Raw genomic sequence first — 24,386 nt, 5'->3', positions numbered from 1 at the left:
CACCCTAGGATTTTACACCCTTCTCCTTCAAGTTGTATGATACCAACAAAGGTCTTCCCATATGCCTGGGAAAGAAACACGCTAAAGCCCAACGGACAACAGCCTTCCCAGTGCTGATGTCACACAATCCTGTGCCTTTAAGCACATTTTGTTTTGCCTTAGTGATACTAATTCACATATAATTGAACTTTGTTTACATTCTTAATGCACTTTCTGCTGGGATAAAAATTAATCAACCTAGAAAGCTAGGAAAATGGAGAAAATATAGAACATATTTTGACCTGAAGTCACTTGAAATACTTTTACTGACAGTATTGCATGTATTTGGAGCTGGAAACAAACTAGGAATTCCTTCAGTTTAAGTCTCTTTTCCCCCATACAGATAAGAAACTGAGTCCCAGAGCAATGCAAGAGTTACCTGGGTCCCCGGCACCCAGGACTCCTTTTTACATAATGCTTCAACCAGCTACTCAGCTACCGCTAGTAGTTACATTTGAGCCTTGACCTGGAATACTAGCACATCGCCTGGGCTTTGAGTCAATGGATAACCAAAGTTCCTGCAGATCTCATCTTCACAAATCAACAGAAATCTCTTCAATATCCCCTGTTGGCCATACAGGATATACCACCATCTAAGTTTGCCACGGAAAGCTGATACGCAGCCTTGGGCCTGCTGGAAAGCTTACTGACTCTGAAGCTGAAAAAATCCTTTTGAATATGCTGTGTACTCCTAACAGCCCAACAATGCTTGTGGAATTCTTATTTTTTTTTATGAAGCTACCTTGTAGAATTTAAATGAGGGATTGTTCAATAAAAACATCATTTCCCCTTAACCTCATATCCTCAGGCCAGTTTTTCCCCCATGGATATCTAAAATCTGTCTTTCCAAAATGAACATAAATATAAAACAACAGAACCTCAGAGTCAAAAGAACTTCTCTTCAAATTATTAAGGCCAGTGTTTTTCCAAAGCAGTTTGTGGAACACAGTTGCAAAGAATATTAATTGGTTTTACAATTTCACAACAAGTTAAATGCACCGTCATTGGTATGTTTACACACCTAGCAAGCACCAAGAGAGAGATATGTTTTTTATGGAAAAAAGACTAAATTTCATAACAGAATAATAGGAAAATAACAATGGTTAATATGTTATATGTTATCTTTAAAGTGGTTGCTCAGGGTAGAAGATATGGACATAAAAATTTCCCTGATCAATATTAGCACAAATAAGAGATAGATATTTAAAGGTGCCTTTCTAGAGCTTATTTGACCAAAGACCTGTTGGGTTCCCAGGAAAACACCTTGGGAATTGCCATTCTGAGGGAATTGCCCCTCTTCTTATTCAGCTGCGGAAAATGAGGCTCAGTGAGGCTCTCTGACGACCTGAGCCAGCTCGGTGTGGGTTGGCTGGGTGGAAAGGACTCATCTTTGCTACACACTCAACAGCAAGGGTTGCCCAAGACACTTCTCTTGGCCAGCAGCCTTTTACTCTGCACCCTCCCTCTTCTCTCCCCCTCCAACATAAAGCCATATGGGAAGAGTTTAGTGCCTGGCAGGCAGTAAGTTCAGAAGTGGAAAGTGTCCAATTTGTTTATCTGATCTATTTAAAAAAAATTCTTAATTGCTATATGCAGTGTGCAGATGGATTCCCTGACATTTATTTTAGCATTTTTAAAAATTTAATTTTAAAGTCAATAAAACAGACCAATAAAACAAATCAAAACAGTAGGAAATCTACAATGGACTTCCAGCAGCAAACACCTTGACCCAAGGCCTGCTCCAAGGTACTGTTCCTTCCCAGTGCCTCACACTGTGGAGGTGGTAGGGGGGGACCATAGTTAGGGATCTCTGGGAACCATCAAGGGATAAATTTCTAGTCACTGCTGTGGGATATGCTCCATGTTCACCTGCTTCTAACTGTTGATTAAGGGTAGTAACAGAAACTGATTCAAGGTAGTGCAATTACACTTAAGTGTAATTAAATGATGCTAAATCCATTAAAAATAGCCAGCATTATAGGTACCAGATTAGTTTTATGGGCCCACATTGCCAGATTCAAGGAACAAACTGCCTCTGGTGTCCAAGTAATTGGATGCTGTTGCATCTCCAAGGTAACACTGGTGATTATGGAACACATTCTCATGCCTTAATTAAAAATAAAAACTAGCAAGCAGAAAGTACATTGCTTTTGGGTAGACAGCCTTTCCAGTAGGAACCAGGTCACCCGCTGGACCTGAAAAATAAGCCAAAGTCTGTCTGAGAGAGGTTATCAGCAGAACCATTTAAAGATACCCTTCTTGAGCTTACACTCGTGTGAAGCACCATGCTTCAGATGAGTAGGGCCACCAACCTGGGGAGGATGGACTGGATCAAAGGTTCAAGAGGCTGAAGGAAGAAGCAACACTGAGAGCAGAGCAGGGGAACAAACACTGGCTGGGCAGTTAACTGCAGTGTTTCGTTATTGTTTTCTGGCACTATTAGAGACTGAATCCAGGGGTGCTCTACCACTGAGCTGTATCCTTGGCCCTTTTATTTTGACACAGGGTCTTACTAAACGCCAGGGTTGGCCTTGAACTTGCCTTCTTCCTGCTTTAGCCTTTTTTTGTTGTTGGTCTTTTTGAGATAGGGTCTCACTACACAGTTCAGGCTGGCCTTGAGCCACTTTGTAGGCCAGGCTGCTCAATCTCACAACGATCCTTCTGCCTCTGCCTCCCTAGTGCTGGGATTACCGGTGTGCACCACCATGCCCAGCTGCTTTAGACTCCTTAAGTGTTGGAACTACAGGCACCAGCAGCTTTAACTATCATTCTGATCTTCATGAGAAAGGTTATTTTGCTTTCTGGACCTTTAGATTTTCCTTCCTTGGATGATGAGATGGATGCTCTTAAGGTCTACTCTGGCTCTAACAAGAATGACAGTAGTGATGGTTTCAGTCTCCATGGGAACTGAGCCAAAGTCTCTCTATGCAGGGGTGCATTTATCTTCCATCCACTTTGTACAGAGGAGGGAATGGACATAGAGAGGGGAAGTAACTTTCCCTGAGCATCTGGGAAGTGACAGAAGTAGGATTTGAACCTGGAAGCCCTGACTCAAAGAAAACATTTTTATTGTTCTCTAGAAAGCTTCTATGGGAAGAGCCATCTGACAGGCTAGACTGCAGGCCCGCCTGCAACTTCTGCAAGAAAAAGGTCTGCTGCATAATGTGAGCTTCAAACCTCTGCCTCTCAGGCTCCTTCATGCCCTACACCACCAGCTCCTTAACCGTACCTTCATACAGACACCATGCAAACCCCATATATGTGCCAACATATGGCATGATTGTAATCACAACAAATGTGAACCCAGAATTTAGTGGGGAGTGACAGACATCAACCAATAATTAAGAAATAATTATTTTCTTCACACCTGGCGGTGCTCAGAGGCCAGGTATGGAGCACCAGAAGTAAGATCAGTGACAGGGCACGTAAGGTGCAAGACTGGCCCTCCCAAGAGGCTCCAGGTTTGCCCACACTCAGTTGCAGGTGCCAGACACTCTGTGGCTTGCTTCTTCTGCCTTACAAGACCCATTAATATTTCTGACTTTCTCACCCATGCTTATCCAAGTATCACCCACTCATTTGCATCACCTAAGTCCTCGAGTACCTAATCAATCATCCAGCTGCCTACTTCTTGAGTGCCTACTGAGTCCTGGACACTGCTGGTGACAAGAGGATCAGTCCCTACCCCTCATAGAGTTTGGAAGGTAGGCAGACAGAGGCAAAGTTAATAATCACACAATAAATGTAAAGTAACTATGTTAAACTGCAAGGTGGGAGAGGGACAGGATGCTGTAAAAATCTATGACAAGGGTCTGCAGATGGAGCATATGCTTAGCCTGCTTGAGGGCCTGGGTTCGAGCCCTACCACACATCTCCATGACAGGGGTATGTGACATTGAGAAGAACACTGAGGTGGTGAGGGTGTTGAGTAGGATCAAAGCCAAAGGAACATTTGTCATCTTTCTTGTATCTTATTAACACAAATCAGGGGTTTGTCAATGCAAACATTGCTAATCTCCTTTCCCTGACACGGGCCAGAGGATGACTGCCCCAAGGGACCCATGGAATATTTACTGGATGTTATGTGGGGAAGACATAAATTCTATGCCTTCCTTGATAGGAGAAAAATCTCTGGAGCAACACTCAATGGGTCCCAGAGACCCAGAGGAGGGCAAGATTTGGTCTGTAGTGGAGGCTCATCCACCAAGCCACAGGGCCTTGGCATACACTGGTCTCTCCTAGCATCACTGCTGCCAGCCCCATCCACCTTCACATGTGCTCACACAGAGACACAAACATCAGAAACTGCTCCAGGGAACTTGACCCTACAGCTCCAACATCCCCTCCTTTTCCACTGGCTCCACATGGGAGCTCCAAAGCTCTCACGAGGCTATAGAGTGCTGATCATCAAACCTCAGATCACTTTTTTGAGGGAAAATATGTGGGGGTGGAAGGGAGATGGGTGATAACCTCTGGTTATAGATAAAGCTTAGATCTTCCTCTCCCTAAAGACAGAACAAATTTGAATTTCTGATAACCTCTAACTTAGATAAACAACAGGACGTTAATAAATATCCACTCAGTGGAAAAGGCAGGATACCAGCTGTAGCCTAGACCAACCCCACTAAATTCCAGAAAGGACACAGCAATTGCTGTCTGTACTACTGTACTGGCACTTGTTATCAGCCACCCATCCATGCAGAATCATCCATCCACTACATATCAGCTACTGTACTGGACCAGAAAAAGGACTTCCACTATGAGTCTTTATAGAGCACTTTACAGTGTGCATGACTTTCATGTAGACGTCTTACTCAATATTCTGCCTCATACTGACAAAATCTTGGCAAATGCTGCCATCATCAGTCTTGTCATGTTAGACTTCTAAGGCAGTCACCAAGTAGGGTGCCCGATATTCTTTTGTCTCCTTGTTGTAGGGATCTCAGTCCTGAAAGCACTCCATGGACTGATAAACATGTTGTAGAATTCCATGTACCTCAGGGTACTTCAAATTAACCCATCAAAATGAATTTATTGAATAGCCACTAAATTTCTTGCCCTTAGTGATAGAAATTTGACGGCAGCTGATTTGAAATAGATTGGTTCTTTTAAAAAATTATCAGCTAGTGAACAGAAACCATTATGGTTAACAATAAATAACCTAGGGTTGCCCTCTAAGTGCAGAGATGCATTTCAGTCATATCAAACTGTAAGAAAGCAGTAAATTGTGTACACTTTATCTCTGCCGCTGGGTTGCAACTTACTGATATGCTACAGGAATCACCATCACGCTCAGCCTGAATCTCCACACTTCCCAGGTGCAGGATAGAAGCAATTATCTTAAAAATGTTTATCTGATGGGACTCTCTTACTCCTGAAAGAAAAAAATGAAGAAATGACACTCATATCCACGCTATGATAAAAAGGACATTTTATTCCTTTTAAGAACTTTTTAAAAAATAAGGTTTGATTTTTCCTTCCAGGGCCAGTGACACCTAAAATGATCCAGGCTGCTCACTAAGTAATTACCACTCACAGCAACAGCTCAGAAGGCAAAGGGGCTTCAGTACTAAAAAGAGAATATACTCACTCTGATTGTCCCAATCAAACCAGATGGGTCACACTACCATTTCAACTTCTCAAAGAGCACGAGAGGAAGCAATCACACAGGCTCATTTGGATTTCATTTCAACCAAGCACTTTATGGATGATTTTATAGTTTAATAAGAACGCAAACATCTGTGACACACATCCGCAGTGTGGGGGGAAGGAGGAGAGAAACCCCCTGGGATCGCAGTCTTAGGGGTTGGCTGGCCAGCTGGCTCCTGCCCTGTCTGAGATGACACGGCTATTCTCCATGCTGATTGAGCCCACACAGTGACATTCATACACACCTCTCACCAGAACCACTGTAGCAGCAAGCAGGATTATCAAATTTGTTATTTACCCACGTGAACTATCAAAAGCATATAAAATCTCTGGAAATGTATATTTAGTTTGAAGGTATTAACATTTCCTTTTAAATTAAAAGATAAGATTGGACTTGTACAAAAAGTTACAGAATGATATAATGCACATTAGTAAACCTATGGCTCAATTTAAGAAATGGTACAGTTGTAACCACATATTTCTCCCAGCAACAGGTTAGCAATATTTTATTCAAGCTTTAAAAAAAAAAAAGAAACACTGGTGTAAATGGGAGGCACAGATATATCATTCTGGAAACAAAAATTTCCCCAGATAATCTGCAAAGTAGACAACCTTTGGTATGAACAAAATAAAGGTATGAACAAAATAAAATGAACACTGTTTTTTCTTCCTACTATAAGATTCTCTGAGTAAGCAGTACCTCACTAAGGGAAGCAAAAACTAAACAAAAGTCCAGGAATAAAAGCTAAGAAGTGAAACAGGAGTTAGCAATCTATGGTTCAATTACTTTTTTGGTAAGTTTTTGCTGATTTGTTGAGATAGGGTCTCTCTATGCAGTTCAGATGAACCTTGAACTCACCATGGAGCCCATGCTAGCCTCAAATCTGTGATTCTCTAGTCTCAACCTGCCAAGTACATAAGTAAACTTTAATCAGGACACAGTCAGGCCACTGGCTTATATTTTCTGTGGCCACCACAGTAGAGCTGAGAGGGTGCATAGAAATCCCATGGTGTATGGCTTGCAAAATCTAAAATGCTGTCTTGCCTTTTAAAAACAAGTTTGGCAGGCCCCAGAATTTAAGAGAAACGGACATAGGTTTTAAGGAGTAGGGAAGACAATCTTATTAAAGTACTTAATTTTATAAACGTGATCAGAGCCTCAGAGGGACCTATCCACCTTCTGCCTACCACTTGCTCAAGCACTACAGAGGTGGTGGTCAGAAGCCTTTTTTGGTTTCTGGCAAGCTAGCAAAATGCATCCAAGCATCCTCCAAACCCTTAACTCCAGGAGCATGATGATGCTAGGGAAGTCAGAGCGTCCATTCTCAGCTCATCACGGCTTGCTCTCACATCACTCCCCTCTTGTCTTGCTTCGTGGTCCTGAGGCTGGTCCTACACCCTTCTGTGTCTGCCGATGGGGCTATCAGGCTTGTTCAACTGAGGACACTACAGTGATGTCCAAGGAAACAGCAGCAGGGAGGCGTTTTCCTTTCTGGTTCCAGTCCTCGCTGGTAATAATCACTCACTTGGGTGCCCCGCAACCTCCTTGAGTTCTTGCTGTGCCTACCACTGGGTTCTCCCCATTAGCTGCCTCTCCCCATTAGACTTTCTCTCCTCTCTCAATATACGCTGTCCTGGCTGCTGCTTGCCCTAGTGATAGAAGCTTCCTTTGCACTACCTTTAAATCCTGAAAGTCCTTTGTGTGGACATGTGTGGTACTGCGGATTGAATCCAGAGCCTTTGCACTGAGCTACACATCCCCAGCCCTTTTAAAATCTGGAATCAGGGTCTCCAAATCATTGAGTTGCCCAGACTGAGCTTGAAATTGAGATCCTCCTTGTCATAGTTAATCAACCTTTGCTACTTTGGTCAAAAATTATTCATGTTAATTTTCTCTGTTGAAATAGCAATATGGTTTCATCTCCTGACAGGTCATAAGCACAAAAGACAAATCCTGTGCTTCCCAGAGAAAGAACCCATATAGGATTTTAGCACTGAAGGGCCTAAGCTCTTCCCCACATACAAAGGCATGTCCTGCTTGGCCACTGGATAAAACTTCCCCAACTCCCACTATAATCCGAATGTGCTGTCCTGAGTCAGTGCCCAGAAGGCCATGCTCTGCCACTGTCAGGGAGAGTGTCACAGAAACACAGGGGTTATCCTGAGCTGCTTTCTGGGTTTCACGCTGGCTTCTTAAACTTTCTGATTTCCTTCTCCTAGCTAGCAGGTATCAGAACTCTTCCATCTCCCAATCAAGAAAGGCTTTCCCTTCCTCCTTGCTAACTGAGAGGTCCTCCCCAGAAAATTAGGCAGGGAAGAGAGGCAGGTTCTTTCAGCTCTACTGGCACCTTCTGCTTCTGTTGGAGAGAACTTCTTGCCCCACCACGCTCTATGTGGAAACAGCTAACACATCACACTGCATGTGCGACAGAGCTACAAGTGTTTATGGTGTGCTTCTGGCTTAGTGCATAGGCACTTAAGCCCCAGTGCTGGGCTCTTCCTGCTGGCATACACTGCCTTTGAGCCCAACCACGGCACAAAAGATGTGGGCCTACTGGCTATCCCTCCAGCAGTTTCAATGGCCAAGAAGGTGAAAAGGAAACCTTCATCATGCCTTTATTTTCAATAAAGACCAACGAAAGCTCTAAATTTTAAGCTTGAAGCTTGAGGGTTGAGGTGGGTAAGACTAGCAAGTTCACTGAGGTCAATCCTTTACAGGCTGGCAAACTATGTAGGACATCATCTTTCTTCCACCCCACCAAAGGATCAGACCTCTGGGCCTGCTCCTCTCAAATCAGAAGCCCCTTACCAAGGAGTGTGAAGGCTTGTCGAGTCTTCTCAAAATCCTCTGCATCATCAACACCCTCGATGGTTGTGTCTCCTCCCTGTGATGTATAGAAAAAGTCCTCTGCACATGCTATGGGAGGCAAGCAGATAAGTGTAAGACACTGGACAGAAGAACCTCAGCCCTGCATCCTCTACAGGTCATGACTGCCTGATCCAGCCCAGTGGTTTCTACTCCCCAGAGATGCCATATCCAGACATGAAACCCTTTAAAATATGCTTTATCCACAATGGCAAATTGGAGAGAGAACTGAATAACAAAAAATTGCATCACACTGACATATTCATGTAAAACTCATGGCAAAAACATGCTAATATAAAAAATAAATAGGTCATAAATAGTTCAGTTTAATAAGATTCACCCAGGTTTGTTTTTGAAAAAGGATCTGTCATACAGAGGTAATGTGTATACTTAGAGCCACACCCTAGAAATCAGACTTCCATGGTCTCACATAATCTTTGTCTGACAACCTCATTTGACAAATGAGAGGCAGGGACGTGTTTTAGGAACATCAACAAGTACAGGATGAAATCCTTCTATGTCTGCTCTCATTCTCTAGGTTAACACTTCTTCTCAGGCCTCTAGTAACTGCCTTAGGGACAGCTGATAAGCGGCCACCTTGTGTCTTACAAGTCAAAGTCAAGCTAAGCAGAGGACAAAAATAGGAGAAGCCCTGGATAGGAGCTGCACACATGAAGGATGGTAGCATAAGCTGTCATGCGGATCCTGGCCTCAGAAATCAGCATTTAGGGTAATGATTCCCCAAAATGAAAATACCCTTAAAAATCATGTGACTCACAAAATACCTTATCTTCTGTGGTCCAACTCTGCCTGGTGCTTTGTGCATAACATTTGGTTTTGACAGGATGCCAAAATTGGACACAGGCTGGTTTTCCTTCTCCCCAGAGAACTTCTCTTAAATTCTTTTGCCTTGACCCAAATGTGAATGGCTGAGTACCCATTGGCTAAACACACTTAGCTAGACAGCTTCAAGGCAGCCACCAAACCTCTTCAGCACCTTCTGATCTGATCACTCAAAAACTTCTGTAGCTCTTTCTTTTCTCCCCACTGACTGCCAATGTTCTGAGTCTGACCATCAGCAACTGTTGTCTTGGGTCTGCTGCAAAATACTTTAAATCTATCTCCATGATGGCAACTCCAATCACACCATTTGCCTGGCTGAAGCTCTTTACAGGTCCTATTGCCCTGGAGACCAAGATCAACAACCTGGGACAGCCTCCTAGACCTTTGTGTCATGCCAGCTTCCTGGTTGCACTCATCAGTTCTGCCTGCTGTGCATGCTGCCAGTGGTTCCCACCCACCTCTCCTTCTCATCCCTCCCTACTTCCTTACGTTGCCACAGAGTTTGCTATGTTCCAAGTCAAAATTAATTTTGTAAACTCTTCTGGCCCATTAACCAAACACTGCCAGGCCCAGCCAGAAAGTGGCAGAATTCAGTCCTAAACTCTACTTTGACGATACAACCTGCACTAGAACCTTCAGGTTACACAGCCCACAGGAAGTGAGGAGTGAGTCAGTGGGAGGCTTAGGAGAGAAACTTCCTGAAGGAGAAACTTAACATACTGTGATGACTAGAAATCAAGACACATGAACTGCAGAGGAAAGACTTCAGCCCTGTGCTCATTCAGTAGCATGAGCTTCAGTAGAGAAGAATTTTTATGAAGAAAAACATATCAGATCTTTGCTGAAGACAGCATACTTAGCTCTTTCATAGCTAATGACTCAGTAAGCTCTGAGAAAGAATATTACAGTTTCAAAGGCTTAAAAAGTTCTTTTTTTCCCTTTATACTCACTTTTCAAAGTATTTCATCTGATGATTTTTACAGTGTCAAATATATTTCTCCTACTTTTTGGACAAACAAAATGAGGAACACAGGGCTGCAAGAAGTTACCCAGGCTCACCAGGGATTGCCTAGGCTCAAACCTGATGATTTGACTGTAGAGATGATCCTTTATCTCCTCACACCATGACTCAGCCATAAACAAAACCTAACTGATTACTGAGTGTCAGCCAAATACATCAGTCCCTTAAGGTTCCAAGGCAGACTTTTAAATTGGAGGGAAAGCATCTTTTGAAGACACCACATTGTCAATAGCTAGGGACCCCGTTGCCTGATGCTCTGAATCAGACACTCTACTCTCTACCTTCCTTGCTCCCGGTTCCCAGAACTCCAGCCCAGCTGGGTAACTTCTTCACGCTCAGGTTTATCATTGCAGGAATCACTAGGACCAGTTCCAGCAGATCTCTGCCAAATGATTTGAATTGAATCAAACCAAACATCTCCTTTTCCTCTGCTTTGAGATCTGTAATCACTTCTGTTAACATCATGCTCCAGGCCTTCTTAATAAGAGACCAAATTCAGTCAATCTTTCCCCATCTACCTGACCTGCCTGGATCTCAGCTCTTCTTTCAGGCCCACGAAGGCAGCACAGATCATTTCATCTCCCAGTTCAGATTGCTCTCTTTACTAAGAATTCCTAAGAAGAAATATACCACAAAGCCTGTTAACTGGCTCAACAGGCAAATACTAGATCAGGCAGTAAACAGATCATGAAAGAGGGATGATTTTTAAGAGTGCAGAACTATCAAGGCCAAGGATAGAAGCTTGAACCCCACTCAGGGAAGCTTTACTCTGATCTGTTCAAGTGCAAAGAGGTTGTTTTTTAAACTGTGTCAATACACTACGGAAGCTGTGTGTGGGGAGGCATGTGTGGGAATGTATGCCTACAATTCCAGCTACCTAGGATGCTGAGGCAGGAGGGTCACACACAGATTCAAGGCCAGTTTGGGCAGCTTCGTGAGATGTCTCAAAATAAAATTCTAAAAAAGGGCCAAGAATGCAGTTCAGTGGTACAGTACTTGCCTAGCATGTTCAAGATCCTGAGAAGAAGGGAGGAGAAGGAGGAAAGAAACTTTTTTAATCATCTAAGGATGTGAAGGGAAATCAGCCCTTGCACTTTGCCTTCTCTATTTATTAACAAATTATTCTTGGGGCTTTTAAGAAAGCTCCTCCTCCGGTCATTTTAAATGCAACTGCAGTAAGATGAAGACAGTGGATAACAGGACGCAAATCTGCACCTTAGTTTCCAGACAAATATGCAAAATTATAGTTTCCAGGGCCACTGGCTCCTGGAAAGCCTTCTCCGTATCATTGTAGAAGAAAAGGAGAAAGATATGAGGCAACTCACGACTCACTTGAAGCCCTTAGCCAGTCCTTCATTTATCTGACTTTTCCAGCTACTGGACCAGGATTAACATTAGAATCACAGCAAGCTTCAGGGCTCACAGAGAATCCACCTTCAAGGCTGAAGACAGCCACACACCAGAGCCTAAGAGTTTATCAAAGGCTCTTTGTTTCACTTTAAGATGCAAGAAATTGATCAAATTGGATAGTTTTCAAGTGTTTCAGCTGGGAGCCCAAAGAGTCTGTAGCTCTCTTGCACTGATACAGAATAAAGAAAAGCCATTTTTAACCCCAATACAATTCATGCAAGTGAAAAAATTTAATTTAGGAGGCTTTTGTTCCTGTTAAAGTTACATCTGGAACAAAGTGGCCCAAAATCAACCAGGTGGATCTTATTGGTACTATACTTGTTCATCCTTTATAAAACTGACTTAGAGGAAGGGAATCTCTTGTCTTGCAGGTTGGCCCTGAAAAGGCCTGCTGGGCCCAAACTCTACTTTGAACAGAAAGAGAAGATGGCAGAGTCCATGTCTTGACTGCCTACCTGGTTATCTGTGACTAAGAGCTAACATCACAGCCAGAAGGCGCCAGGTCAAACAAGGTCTGTCCTGCTTCTGCTCTACTTAGCGGGCAACATATACTCCTTTTCCTTAAAGTAGGTGCAGAAGAATCAGACTTGTTAGCAACTAGAGACCATGAAGAAACAGTACAGTGAGTGTCATCTAGAACTTTATCCTTGGGTCCCAATTGAAACAAGGCTTCCTTGGGAAACTCTCTGGCCTGCCTGAACTGTGCTTCCTACAGCACGGGCTTATCACTTTATTATAATTGACAAATCAAGCAAAAGCAGGACCCACCACTGTTCTAGTCAATACAGCATCTCCAGTGTCTACCCTGGCCTGAGAAGAGTGTGATGAATGAACAAAACAAATGCTAAACTTCACGGTACATGCATCAGGTAATGTATAAACTTATAAAAAGAAAGCAGAGTTAAAGGGTAAACCATTAATGGATGACTTGATAAAATGTAGCCATTGGGAGTACAGTGGGTTCTGGACCTGGCTCCTCTAGATGGCTAGGATCTGCTTCAGGGATAGCAAACCTTTGGAAGTCTCTGTCTCTGTCTTTGTCTTCTGTCTGTTTGACTCTCACAGCGGTAAAGACCAACTAATGTCTTCCTAGACATCAGGCTTTTTAATACCACCCTCCAGCTTTGGCTCTTGCCACATAACCCAAAATATACACACCAGGAAGGGGACAAGACACCCTCAACACACATACTGGCTACAACAACTCAGCAGCAGGAATCCATTAGTGCTACAAGATACAGATCCACACAGAGAAGGGGACAGAAGCTCCAGAACCCACCAGAGGTGCTATGTGGTACAGAATCAAGAACTAAAAGCCTGCTCATAGTGGAGCAAGGTGGTGCATGCTGAGGCAGGAGGATTGCAAGTTTGAGCCTAGCCTAGGCATCTTAACAAGAACCTGCCTCAAAGTTTAAAGGAATTGTGTGAGGGGGTGAGGATGCAGATCAGTACAATGACCTGAATCAAGTTCAGTCTTCCCCTGTACCATCAAAAATAAAAAGCCTGCTCACTATTCTAATGGCTCCAGGTCAAAAGCTTTGGAGCAAAGGAAATTTGCTAATGTGCTCATTACCAGAAACAAAGCATCGGCCCCTCCACCTGAGGGGGACAGAGTGATTCATCTAATCCACTTTGGCTCCTGTGGAGAGGTGCTTTTGATTGCTCCATTTACTTGTACTAGAAGCTTCCATGCCTATTCAGGATGGATCAGACAGCCATGTAGCCTTGAATCTCACTTGCCCGAACCCTGTATGATCTTCTATGAAGCTGCTGCCCTTTCCTTAAGGAAGCAGAGTCATCACTGTATCCTTACTCTTCCTTTTTCTTCAATCCTAAAATAAGACCTAAAACATGTTGGCAACAAGTACGTGGTATGCATTATCTGAATCTCTAGATCCTCAAGGTAGGGACAAGTGTCTCACAAAAAACATTTCCACCTCTACCTTTTTATCCTCTCCCACACTTTCTGTGGCAGGAGGGCTGGATACGATTAACCCCATTTGGCTAACTGGGCAGCAAGGTTCAGCCTTGGCCACCCTAGAGACAGAGCTAAGAACCCAAAATGGAGGGCTCTCAGAGGAACCCCCAGCTGTACCACTCAGTGTAGCAGCAGCTACCCCAGAGGACAGGTAGGCCCCTGCTGACTTACTCAGTGCAAGCTCTTTGAATTCCGGGAGGCTGGCAGCAGCACAGAGCTGGTAAAAGATGTGGTAATTTCTCTCATTATCTGCCTGCAGGAGGAAATGGCAAACAGCTTATTTTAAAACAGTGATCTCCAAGATCATCATCTTTTTCCTTCTGATTTCATGTGTCCAGGTGGTAGGAGCCAAGTCCAGCATTTTGCCCATTTTCCTCTACATCCATTCACTTCCCACTGCCTGATTTTCACCTGTGTGATTTTTTTCTAAGTTGGAGGGATCTATTGCTTTGCGTATACAAAAGCATTATGTTTTTTCCTTCTATAGAGAACATCATTGGTAGCCCACAAATGGTGAGTCAGTTGATCAGCAAATACTGATCCAATGCTGCTTGACTATCGTGTTCTATAGATTACACTTTCCTCAATGTAAGCTCCCTTCTGCCTCTGGGAGGATTGGTGCTAAGTGATAGCTGAGCCTGCTCATCACGCCACCTGGGCAGTCAGGGGAGTTCACACTTGGTGAGGATTTCCAGTGGACACTTGGGGCCAGACTGCTGATTGGCAATGGTTGTGGTAAAGATTTGCCAAGTCTGAACAAAGACAGCAAAGGAAGAGGAAACCTCAAGAAAGGGTTCCTTCCTGGGAAGGAAACATGTCAGACCCACAGCCAACACAGCAGGCTGCATCCTCTGCTGCAGTAAAATAAAGGACAGGGGTGACCAAATCAACCCATGAGGTGCACAGCAAATCTGGGCAAAAAGGGGGAGTTGGTTAAAACATTCATTAGACATTTGCCAAGCATAAGCATCGAGTTGTCACTAAGAAACAAAACAAATCACAGGAAGAAGGAAAGGTAAGAAAAGACAAGAACCAAGTCAGGGGAGAAGTGAGAACTCCATTTACTTGAAAAGAAACTAAGGAAGAGTGCATGTGTATGTGTCTGTCTGTGAACACACGCACATATTTTTTAAAACTACCAAATAAAAAGGTCCTAGGACAGCTGAACGCACAGACTCTGCCACTGCCTGAAGGAATGCCTTGTTCTTTATTGAATCTCTGGGGTGTAACACAGAGCTAATGCACAACAGGCCCTCACTACCGTATATGCTTGTTGACTGAATCAAAGTAACACTGTATAAAAGCTTCTTGAAGACCAATGCCTGTTCCATCTGACTACTCATGATGAAAGAAAACAAATAGACAAAAAAAGCAAAAGGATGAGTACATTTAATCCTAAGCTCAAAAGGTAAGCTGCTGTTGGGGCACAGGGAGCAGGGCAGGGAGAAACAAGAGAGGCCCCTTCCAGACAATAAAACACAAACAAGGCCCACATCCTCCCGCTCACCTGGAAGACCACTCTCGACTTCTCCAGCAGGTAGGTCCGCATGTTGGCTCCAATGATGTGGTACCTTTTGTCAAAGCCGATCTGAATGTACTTCCCGAAGCGACTGCTATTGTCATTGCGAGTGGTCTTGGCGTTCCCGATGGCCTGGGCAAAGCCAGTGATGGGCAGGTTAGTAAAATGACCAGGGCTTCCCTGAGTTCAGGTCTCTAGGTTTCTGGCAGCACCTGTCTCCCTGCTCCCTTTCCCTCCTTAGTTTCTGAACCCTTCTGCTATCGTGATGACAATGGCCTGACACAAAAATGCTTTAGCTGACTTAAACCAAAACTAAATTACTCAGTTTCCTTTACTACGGATGGCTGCTGAGAATAATGAGTTGGTTAATATGCTCTGTAAAGGAGACTAATCAAGTGGGAGATGTGCTTCATTACCTCTCCATGTTCCTCCTTTTCCAGGAATATACATGTGATGGCTCTAGCCACAGCAGTTGGTTTGGAACCATGAAGGAAAAGCCTAGAATATCATAGACACCTCGACTCTGACATCTTTGAGCCACTAAACCAGTGATAGTGCCCGTTAACTCTGAACTATCTGTAAGAAAAAATCAGTCTTCTTGTGCTTAATTCACTTTTATCAAACTTCAACTTAAAGGCCCGCGGATTTAGCTCAGTGGCATAAGAGCCTGCCTGGCAAGCACTATGTCATGAGTTCAATCCCTGACATCCAAAACAATAACAAAAAAACTTGAACTTAGCAGACAAGTGATATTCCCAAATGATAATAGTATTTCCAAGTCACAGGCAACCAACTGCAACATATTTCATTAGTGGGACAAATCAGAAAGTCATCATCATCCTCTTGATGTCATTTCTTAGGTAGCAGCAGGAAAGGACACAGTTCAAAACACTAGACAGAAATTTAAAAATGAGTGGCTAAGTAGTCTCACTGCATGACTATTTACTATGAATATAAAATATCAAATTACTAATATAACGGTTAATAAATGTATTAATAGTTTAATCTTTTTGACATATTTACATTTTTAGGTGGGTAAACACTTGAAAAGTTTTTTCATTATAAGTTTTCAGTAGCCCCAGAATATGAGACACAAAGAGTCTGGGGGAAAATACCCAAATGCCAGCCCGCCCTTCACTGCTGCCCAGCTGAGTTCAAGGAACACAATGGCACGTATCCCTTGATACCTTGAACCCCACAAGGCCAACTTGCATCTATTATTAACCAGGTGAGCAAAAGAGCTAAAAGCACATCACACTGCTTCAAAGGTCAAAACGCTGACCTCTAACACTGGTGGAGACAGCCTGCTAAGTTTGTGTATGGAACTCATGGCTCCTACTTTCAAGGTGGGTAAAATGGGGCCTCAGGTCCTGTGACTTCCATTCCTAGAGTCTGGCTCTGCACTAGGGGAGCAGTGTTGCCTGGGACTGGCTTGCTCTGCTCTATGCACCTGCCTCCCTGCAAATATATCGGGTACAGCACCTCAAATGGTCACTTTTTTCCCCACTTCTGTCCCTCTATAGCCTCAGCCTATGTTTCTTCCCAGCTGCTCCACCATGGGTGTCTTCGCTCCCAAGCTTGTCGTCTGCCATCAGTTCCTCACCTGACTACAGTTCTTGGTTACATTTCCCAGGTCAAATGCTTCAATGTACCCTGCTACCTTCTGAGCTGGTTTCCCATCCTTGGCAGATTCCGTGCTTGGCAGGATCCAGGCAGTCTTGATTCTTGTCCTTTTTGCCCAAAGGGAGCCTTGGTTTCTATTAGTCTTTCCCACTTTTTTTCTTTCTCAAAAGCCCTACATGCTCTCCCTCCACTGGAGATACTTTTTTCCTACTGTACCCTACACCCAGCTGGCTCCTCTTTTTCCTGCTAGTCTTAATCCACAGGCAGGCAAGGTTTTTCTAGGGTAGAATGCCTCCTTCCAGGCCCTGCATTTCCCCCTCCCCTCTCCTCGGCTTCCCTTTCCTATCATGCACCTGTCCATGAGATCAGGGTTCTCCAGCACCTTTCCAAGTGCTCAGCATGTGGGAGACACTCAGTCATATTTGAGTGAATGGAAGCATCAATGAACTTTAGTTTTCCTCCACTGAAATGAGAGTTTTGTACTCCTTGTCCTCATGTCACTTGCCGCTCAATGTTCCTACAACCCTCAACTGGAGTTGTAATACATTTTATTCTAGGGTTAAAATGTATAAAGCATGCTACACCACAGACGCAATGAGCTCCTATGCAGGAAGCGGGGTAAATGCTATATCCTTTGAGTGTCAAACTCCTCTGAAGTGCATCTTAGCACTTAAAACACACACAAAGTTAAGGCCAGGCTACAGATCAGCCAAGCTAACATGGTTCTCCAAAAGACACCTCATTAGAGAAGTTTATGTCATAACCTGCCCCCAACAACACAGGGAAGCATTCCTTCAGCACCTCAGTGTCTCAGCCGAGGCCTCAGTGTCCTGCTTCTCCTCAGAGACGGGGTGTTTGACCACTCAAGGCCCACAGGACAAGGAGAGACTGTTACAATTTGGTAAGCCAGTCTCATTTGGGAAATGAAAAGTAAACCTAAATTCCCTAAAATGTTGGTAAAAGCATTTCCCATGTGTCCAACATGGACTAGGCTCTGGATGGGCCCTCTGGTATCATCTAATCCCAGTAAGGACCCAATGTGATAGAGATTATCATTTTTCATCATTCTCATGGGAGAATTTAGGCTCAAGTAACATGCCCAAGGTCACAGGTCTGGGAAGTGATCATAACCAGACACATTCAGAAACGCCTGGGTCCAAAGTCTACATTCTACACGGTGTCTTCCATAGTGTCTCCCAGCTCTCCACCCTCACACCAGACAGGAAACTGCCATGCTCTTGAGCAGCTTCTCACAACTCAGATGGCCAAGCTGAATCACAGGTAAAACAAATTTACCATTCTTTGCTTTTACCTGTTCTAGTGAAGGGGGTTGGCTCTCAGAACATATTGGGGAATCAACTCATTTTCAAACTAGTAAAAATCCAACATCTGCCTTAACTTGCCTAGGTAAACCGTACCTCAGAGTAACTAAGTGGTTGGTGAGGAAAGCTTCCTTCATACATTTATTCAAGCTAATAAGCACAGGGAGAATAATAGAATAAAAGTGTATCGCTGTCTTATAACCTCTGTTAACTAATAGGTGTAGGCATAATCAACAGCTGCCAACATTATAGGAGACAACCAGATAATTCTGTACCTTCTGATGCAAGCCCACAGACTCACATATACAAAAATCTAAACAAACCTGTAAGTTTTATTATCCTTTTACAGAAAGGCAGCAGTGAAAGAATATTACTGTGCGGATACAACCAACAAAGCCCAGTTTGTGGAACATTTGACAGGACAATCTAGTTTCAACATTCATCTTCAATTTCAAAATTCTAATTTGAAATTTCAAAAACATTGAAATATCTTAATTTGTTAAATGGCAGCAAGCCCCTTAATCATTGTGGAATCATTCCTTGGAAAATTCAGGAAGGCCTTGCCCAGGGTATAACAAAAATCACTGCCAAAAGATCTGTTCTCTTACCTCGTGAGGCTGCTTTGCCTAAAAGTACTGAAACAACCAACCTGAAGAGCAGCATCTGCTAAATAAAAATTGAGCATGCATGTATCTTACGATTCATCATTCTACTTCTAGATCTTACCTAAACAAATCTTCACATAAAGGCACAAGTGAGCATGCAAAAGAATGTTCAATACCGGCCATGTTTAACAATAAAAAAATAAAGCCTAAGTCTCTACCAGTGAAGGGAAGATAAATGAAACGCATTCTACAATGGGATACTCTAAAGCTGTTAAAAGTAATAAAACACAGCATAGCTCATGGTTAAATAAAAAAAATGTTGAGTGAAAGACAGTTATGAAAATGGTTGACAGAATATGATACTAGTTTACATAGCACAAAAAACAAGCCTCTTTGTGGTTTATACATATAGAAATACATGATTTCTATGAACTAGAACCAAAAAAGAACCAGAACAATTTCAGTGCAATCAGATTGTACAACAAAGGAGCACACACCAAGCAGTATGAAAACACTGACAGCAATTAAGCATGCTCCACAGAAAAAGCAAGGCCTTAAGATATGAAAATTGAAGCGAATCAAAGTAATTATACAGTGAAGAAAGTGAAAGGATTTTACTTATGAATACAGGATGGACAAAGTGACACAAAGGTGTGAATTTATGCTGGTGCATAGGAGAACACAAGAAATGAAATGGTAAGGTGTACAGGGGGTGGATTACTACATGAATAGGCTAGTAGCAGGCTTTCGGACTGACCTTTAAAAGCAAACAAAAACCCTGAAAATTACCTCTAGTCTTGCTTCTACTTTTATTTTTCTTACTGTACTCCTTTCCTCCCAGCAGGGAAAAGTTTTGTGGTTTTAGAAACCTGCAAACTTCTTGCATCACAGTAAGTCACGTGACTTTGTGGTCTGGACTGAGGTTCTGTCCCCTCTCCCACAGCCTTTTGATTAGCAATGTTCTTTTAATCAGTGAGATGTGTGAACAAATCACTCCTGGGATGCTGACAAGCTCTTAAACAGAATGGGGTCAGGCAGAGACAGCACCAACAATAAATCATTCCAATCCACCCCAGCCAATCCCAACGCATCCTCAAGTTGCCTTAATTCCAACAACTGCCACTTAGTGCGGCCTGCTGGGAATTCCCTGCCTAAAATGTCCTCAGCTCTTGCTCTCCCCAGGAGGTGTCTGCAGTTGCTAGGCTTCTTCAGAAGCAAGGAGATGATGACATGAACATAAGTGCTTGCTTCATGGGGAGATTTCACCCTGCCTCATGACAGAAGCAGAGACATCAGTAATCAGCTGTCCTTGATTAAGACATGCCTCTGTTGGTTACAACTGTCTGAGGAGCCACCAGCTAACTGAGCTTCCCGATACAAGAGTTCAGCTAGACTCGGAACTTTGCAAAATTACATTTTCAGACTTTGGCATTGTCTTTCTCTCCATATTCACATCAAAACTTTCTCTTGGAGATAACACTTAATAATAGCTCAAGGGACAGTCCTTGCAATGGAAAAATTCTGCATTTGATGAATGACCCCTTTAGATTTACAGTTCCCAAAGTACCAATCCGTACAAGGCAAATAATTAATGTGTTTATTTACACAGTCATGTAAATTAGACTGGTTTGTATGTAACATGTGTTTTGGGGTATACATGTTACTCTCACATTTCTCTTATGCCTAACCTCCCTGCTTGAACAAGAGAGATACCTGCTGACTCAGGCTATAACAGATATTACAAACCCTCGATAAGCTCTAATTACTAAAATTTCATTTTAGCTTTTTAACCACTGTAATTTAAAAAGTATTTTCAGAGCAGAGATTCAAACAAAAATTTGCACCCTTGTGTCCTAAGTAGCACTATTTATGACACCTAAAAGGTGGAGACAACCCAAATGTCTATCAGGAGAGGAAAGGATAAACAGAATGTGGTATGTCCACATAAGGAAATATTATCCAGTCATAAAAAAGAACAGAATACTGATACATGCTGAAACATGATGAACCTTGAGACATGAGGCTATGTTAAATAAGCCAGACACAAAAGGACTCATATGATTCTACCTAGATCAGTTCGGTTTGAAGACGGGGATTGAAAACAGGTTACCAGGGACTGGGGGAAAGAAAAATGGAAAAATACTATTAAATAAGGACAGAATTTGTTTGGCTTGATTTAAAATGTTCTGAGAATAAATGGTGGCAATGGCTGTACAAACATTGTGCATGTGCTTAAAGCCACTGGATAGAATACTGAATAGGTAAATTTCTTGCTATGTATATTATACTATAATAAAAAAATTTTAAAAAGCATTCCCCTTATGTCTTATTTAGTAATATGGTACTCTGCCTTCCCTGAATTCCTAGTATCACTAATAATTTCTTTGTTCAGTCATCAGACATCAAGGTTTTATTCTACTCAATTTTGCCCAGAATAACTACTTACTCTTTCTAAATGAAGCCCTGGATCTCTGAAATATCACTGCCTAAAAGATAAGCAGAATTTTGAAATCCAAGGGCAAAGGAGAAAGCCTGCTTTTATTAACATTGTGTTTTATCTCAAATGCAAACTGTAGCATACTGTCTCAGCTGCCTTAATATAGGTACACAGATGATCTTATGAAGGTTAAGGCCATGGCCCACGAATGCCTTCTGAATTGTATCCCTGGTTTCAGCCCAACCTTGAGGCACAGAATAAACACTGAGTAACCAACGTTGGACTACAGAGAGTCACATTATAGGAAAGCCATTTATTAATCTATGTTTTTGCGAGTAAAACAACTTATAAAAAGTTTAAGGATATGGGAACAAGGTATATGCTAGAATATTTGGGGAAAAAGCATGAAGGAAATAAACCAAACTGTTGAATTTTTATCAATACGCTGTCAGTGATGGTGAACCTTCTAGAACTTTCAGTGATATAAACATCTCGCTGGTAGGATTATAGGGACTGTTTCCCTTTTAGTCTTTCATATTCTCCAATAATCACCTTTTTAATAGTTCAGTGGTTCTGAAAGCATGTACCCAGATCAGTAGCATCTGTTTCACACAGGAACTTAAAGAGATATGTAAATCATTGGCCCCTTCCCAGACCTTGAGAACAAACTCCAAATAGGAGATTAGAAAAGCTGAGCTTAAACAAGTCTCCAGGCAATTCTCAGGTACCCTACTGTTTGAGAAACACTGCGGAGTTTTTCTTTTTGGTAAAAGAAATCCTTGGCTATTTGGTCATTTCTCAATTCATATAAAATATTAAAATCTGCTTTCATTGAATTCTTAGAAAACAGGCAGTATCCTATTACTCAGCAAAGAAAAGCTTTTCCGATAATTTTTAATTTTTTAATTTTAATTCCAATAATTCAAAGTAGGAGATCCTGCTTGAATATCCAATAAACTCCTGTGAAATGAGACCCAACATTTACCCCTGCATTGGTAAAGGAAGAGGGCTACAAGGGGACTGGGGACAGTCCAGGTAACTTCTTGCTCTAAAATACCTTGAAAGACCAACAATCTTAGTGAGTTGACGGGACTCAGACTGCTAAGGTAAACCAGATGTGATCCTGGATGAAAGGGTTGCCCAGGGCTGGGCGAAAAGCCCCACTCTCACCAGACTGTAGCCCAGTCTATAATGAAGAGACTTGGCTTTAAAGGTGGCCCAGAGCTCTGAGGCCATTTAGTTCCACTCTACCAGAATTATGACTGTATGCAGAAGAGAGAGAGAAAGATAAACACCTTCTTGATCTGAAACACAGTTAAAGCAAGATCTAATCTTCAGGAAGTTCTCTAGCCCTATACTTACATCAACTCCTTTGTATCTACCAAGCCCCAGTCCTCTCCTGAAGCCCTAACTGATTCAGGCAAGGGCAAAGCCATACACAGGACCTGCCCCATCCAGTTCACAATATCATAGGTAACTGTTGTATGAGATCTTTGACTGAAACTGCTTATCAACATGTATGCTAACTCCCAAAGATAACATGTCTGAATACTTTTTGGGAGGAAAAAAGAATGTTCTACCTAGATTCCTTTTGTCCCCCTAAGAACTGCCCTCTTGATTTAGTGGGCCCTTAAAGCTATTTGGTGGTTTTGAGGAACTACTGATTTGCTGACACATGATAGCAGCAGGCAGGGAAACCAGCAGAAATTGGCAGCAGGTAGGGAAGGACCTCCAGGCAACAGGCAGCAGAATCCAGGGACAGAGTGAATGTGTGGACTCCCTCACCCATACTGGGTCCTAAAGCACACAAGCAGGTGGGATAGCCTCACACCTGAAGTTCCACAGGCAAGGGCTGCCGGGGAGAGGCATGAATGCTGCTGTGTGAGCTGCTCTAAGGAGAGTGTGAGCAGTCACACCAGATGTGACACCCAGAAGGCCGGCCACCAACAGAAGGAACTCCAGCCAGGAAGACTTTACCTCCATGATGGGACTGGATGCCAGGACCTTCTCTTCAATGTTGGTCTCACTGGCTGAGCCACCAACTGTGGCAAAATAGTGCATGGCATACTTGGCCGACACTGTCTTCCCAGCTCCAGACTCCCCGCTGACGATGATGGACTGGTTCTTCTCATCCCTGGAAGGAAAAAAATCTCTGGTCAGCCACTGGTCATGGAAAAGATTTGTTACTCTTCAGAGACTCTGATGAGGAATTGAATTTGATTAGAAGCACCTCTCCTATTTGGGGGGATAAATGTGTGTGAACATAGTCTGTCCTCCCTTCACTGGCCCCCACAAAATCAGAATGTGAGAGGAAAAGCAGGTCTAAGCAGAGCTCACAGATGGCACAGGCCTCCATTGCCCACAGGAAGGGAAATGTAGATAGAAGATCACTCACTAGTTCTCACTGAGTACAGTCCCCAATATCACTCCCTTCCACCCGTCCTAAGGACTGACACACTTTCAGATACATAATTTATTCATACTTTCTCTAACATGCCCATGCTATGCCACACTATAAACTATAATTTCTTTTTTTTTTATTTAAGGAGAAAAGAAAAAAAAAACAGTGAAGGGGTACAAGTTATACAGATTTACAGAAGAAAAAAATGCGCAGTAGGAAATCACTAGTTAATGGATTACATATTGCCATCTTAGAAATAATTGTTCAAGTCACAAAATTAAAGCTTGTAAAGTGGACATTCCAACAATGATACTGCAAACAGTTCTGTTCAATGATCCAATAAAACTCTGTGATATCATTTTCTATCTTATACACTTAAATATACATGCAGTTATATTAAACTATAATTTCTTCTACAACAAGGATCTTTTCTTCTCTTGCACTGATCCTTGCTGTCAGCAGACATATATTTGAACATTTCTATTCACAAAGATATATCACAAAAGGCATGCTATTGCCATCAGCCTGATCTCACCTCTAGTTTCCCAGAAAAATGGGTAAAAAAGCTATCAATTTGCAGAAAGAGGGATTTGAGTCAGACTAAAAGAAAGGCATAAAGAAGGTACTCTTATATCAGGAGAAAATGCGTGTATATTTATCCTTTTAAAAGAGA

At 42.7% G+C, this 24,386-nt stretch overlaps 1 protein-coding gene across 2 annotated transcripts in view; it reads right to left on the bottom strand.

Moving 5' to 3' along the window:
• Myo5b (myosin VB) overlaps nt 1-24,386 on the bottom strand; it is a 359,763-nt gene that overhangs the window by 141,128 nt on the left and 194,249 nt on the right. For both annotated transcript variants that reach the window (XM_063231700.1, XM_063231701.1), the window contains exons 5-9: nt 23,290-23,446; nt 15,314-15,457; nt 13,978-14,059; nt 8,498-8,605; nt 5,304-5,413 (exon numbers count right to left, since the gene is read on the bottom strand). In XM_063231700.1, coding sequence (XP_063087770.1) covers nt 5,304-5,413; nt 8,498-8,605; nt 13,978-14,059; nt 15,314-15,457; nt 23,290-23,446 — 601 coding nt within the window. The remainder of the gene's footprint in view (nt 1-5,303; nt 5,414-8,497; nt 8,606-13,977; nt 14,060-15,313; nt 15,458-23,289; nt 23,447-24,386) is intronic.

Source organism: Cavia porcellus, unplaced genomic scaffold (assembly GCF_034190915.1).
Source record: "Cavia porcellus strain 051 isolate PalLab524CR breed Dunkin Hartley unplaced genomic scaffold, mCavPor4.1 scaffold_20, whole genome shotgun sequence".
NCBI classification, from domain to species: domain Eukaryota; kingdom Metazoa; phylum Chordata; class Mammalia; order Rodentia; family Caviidae; genus Cavia; species Cavia porcellus.
This window is presented reverse-complemented; position numbering and strand designations above follow the sequence as displayed.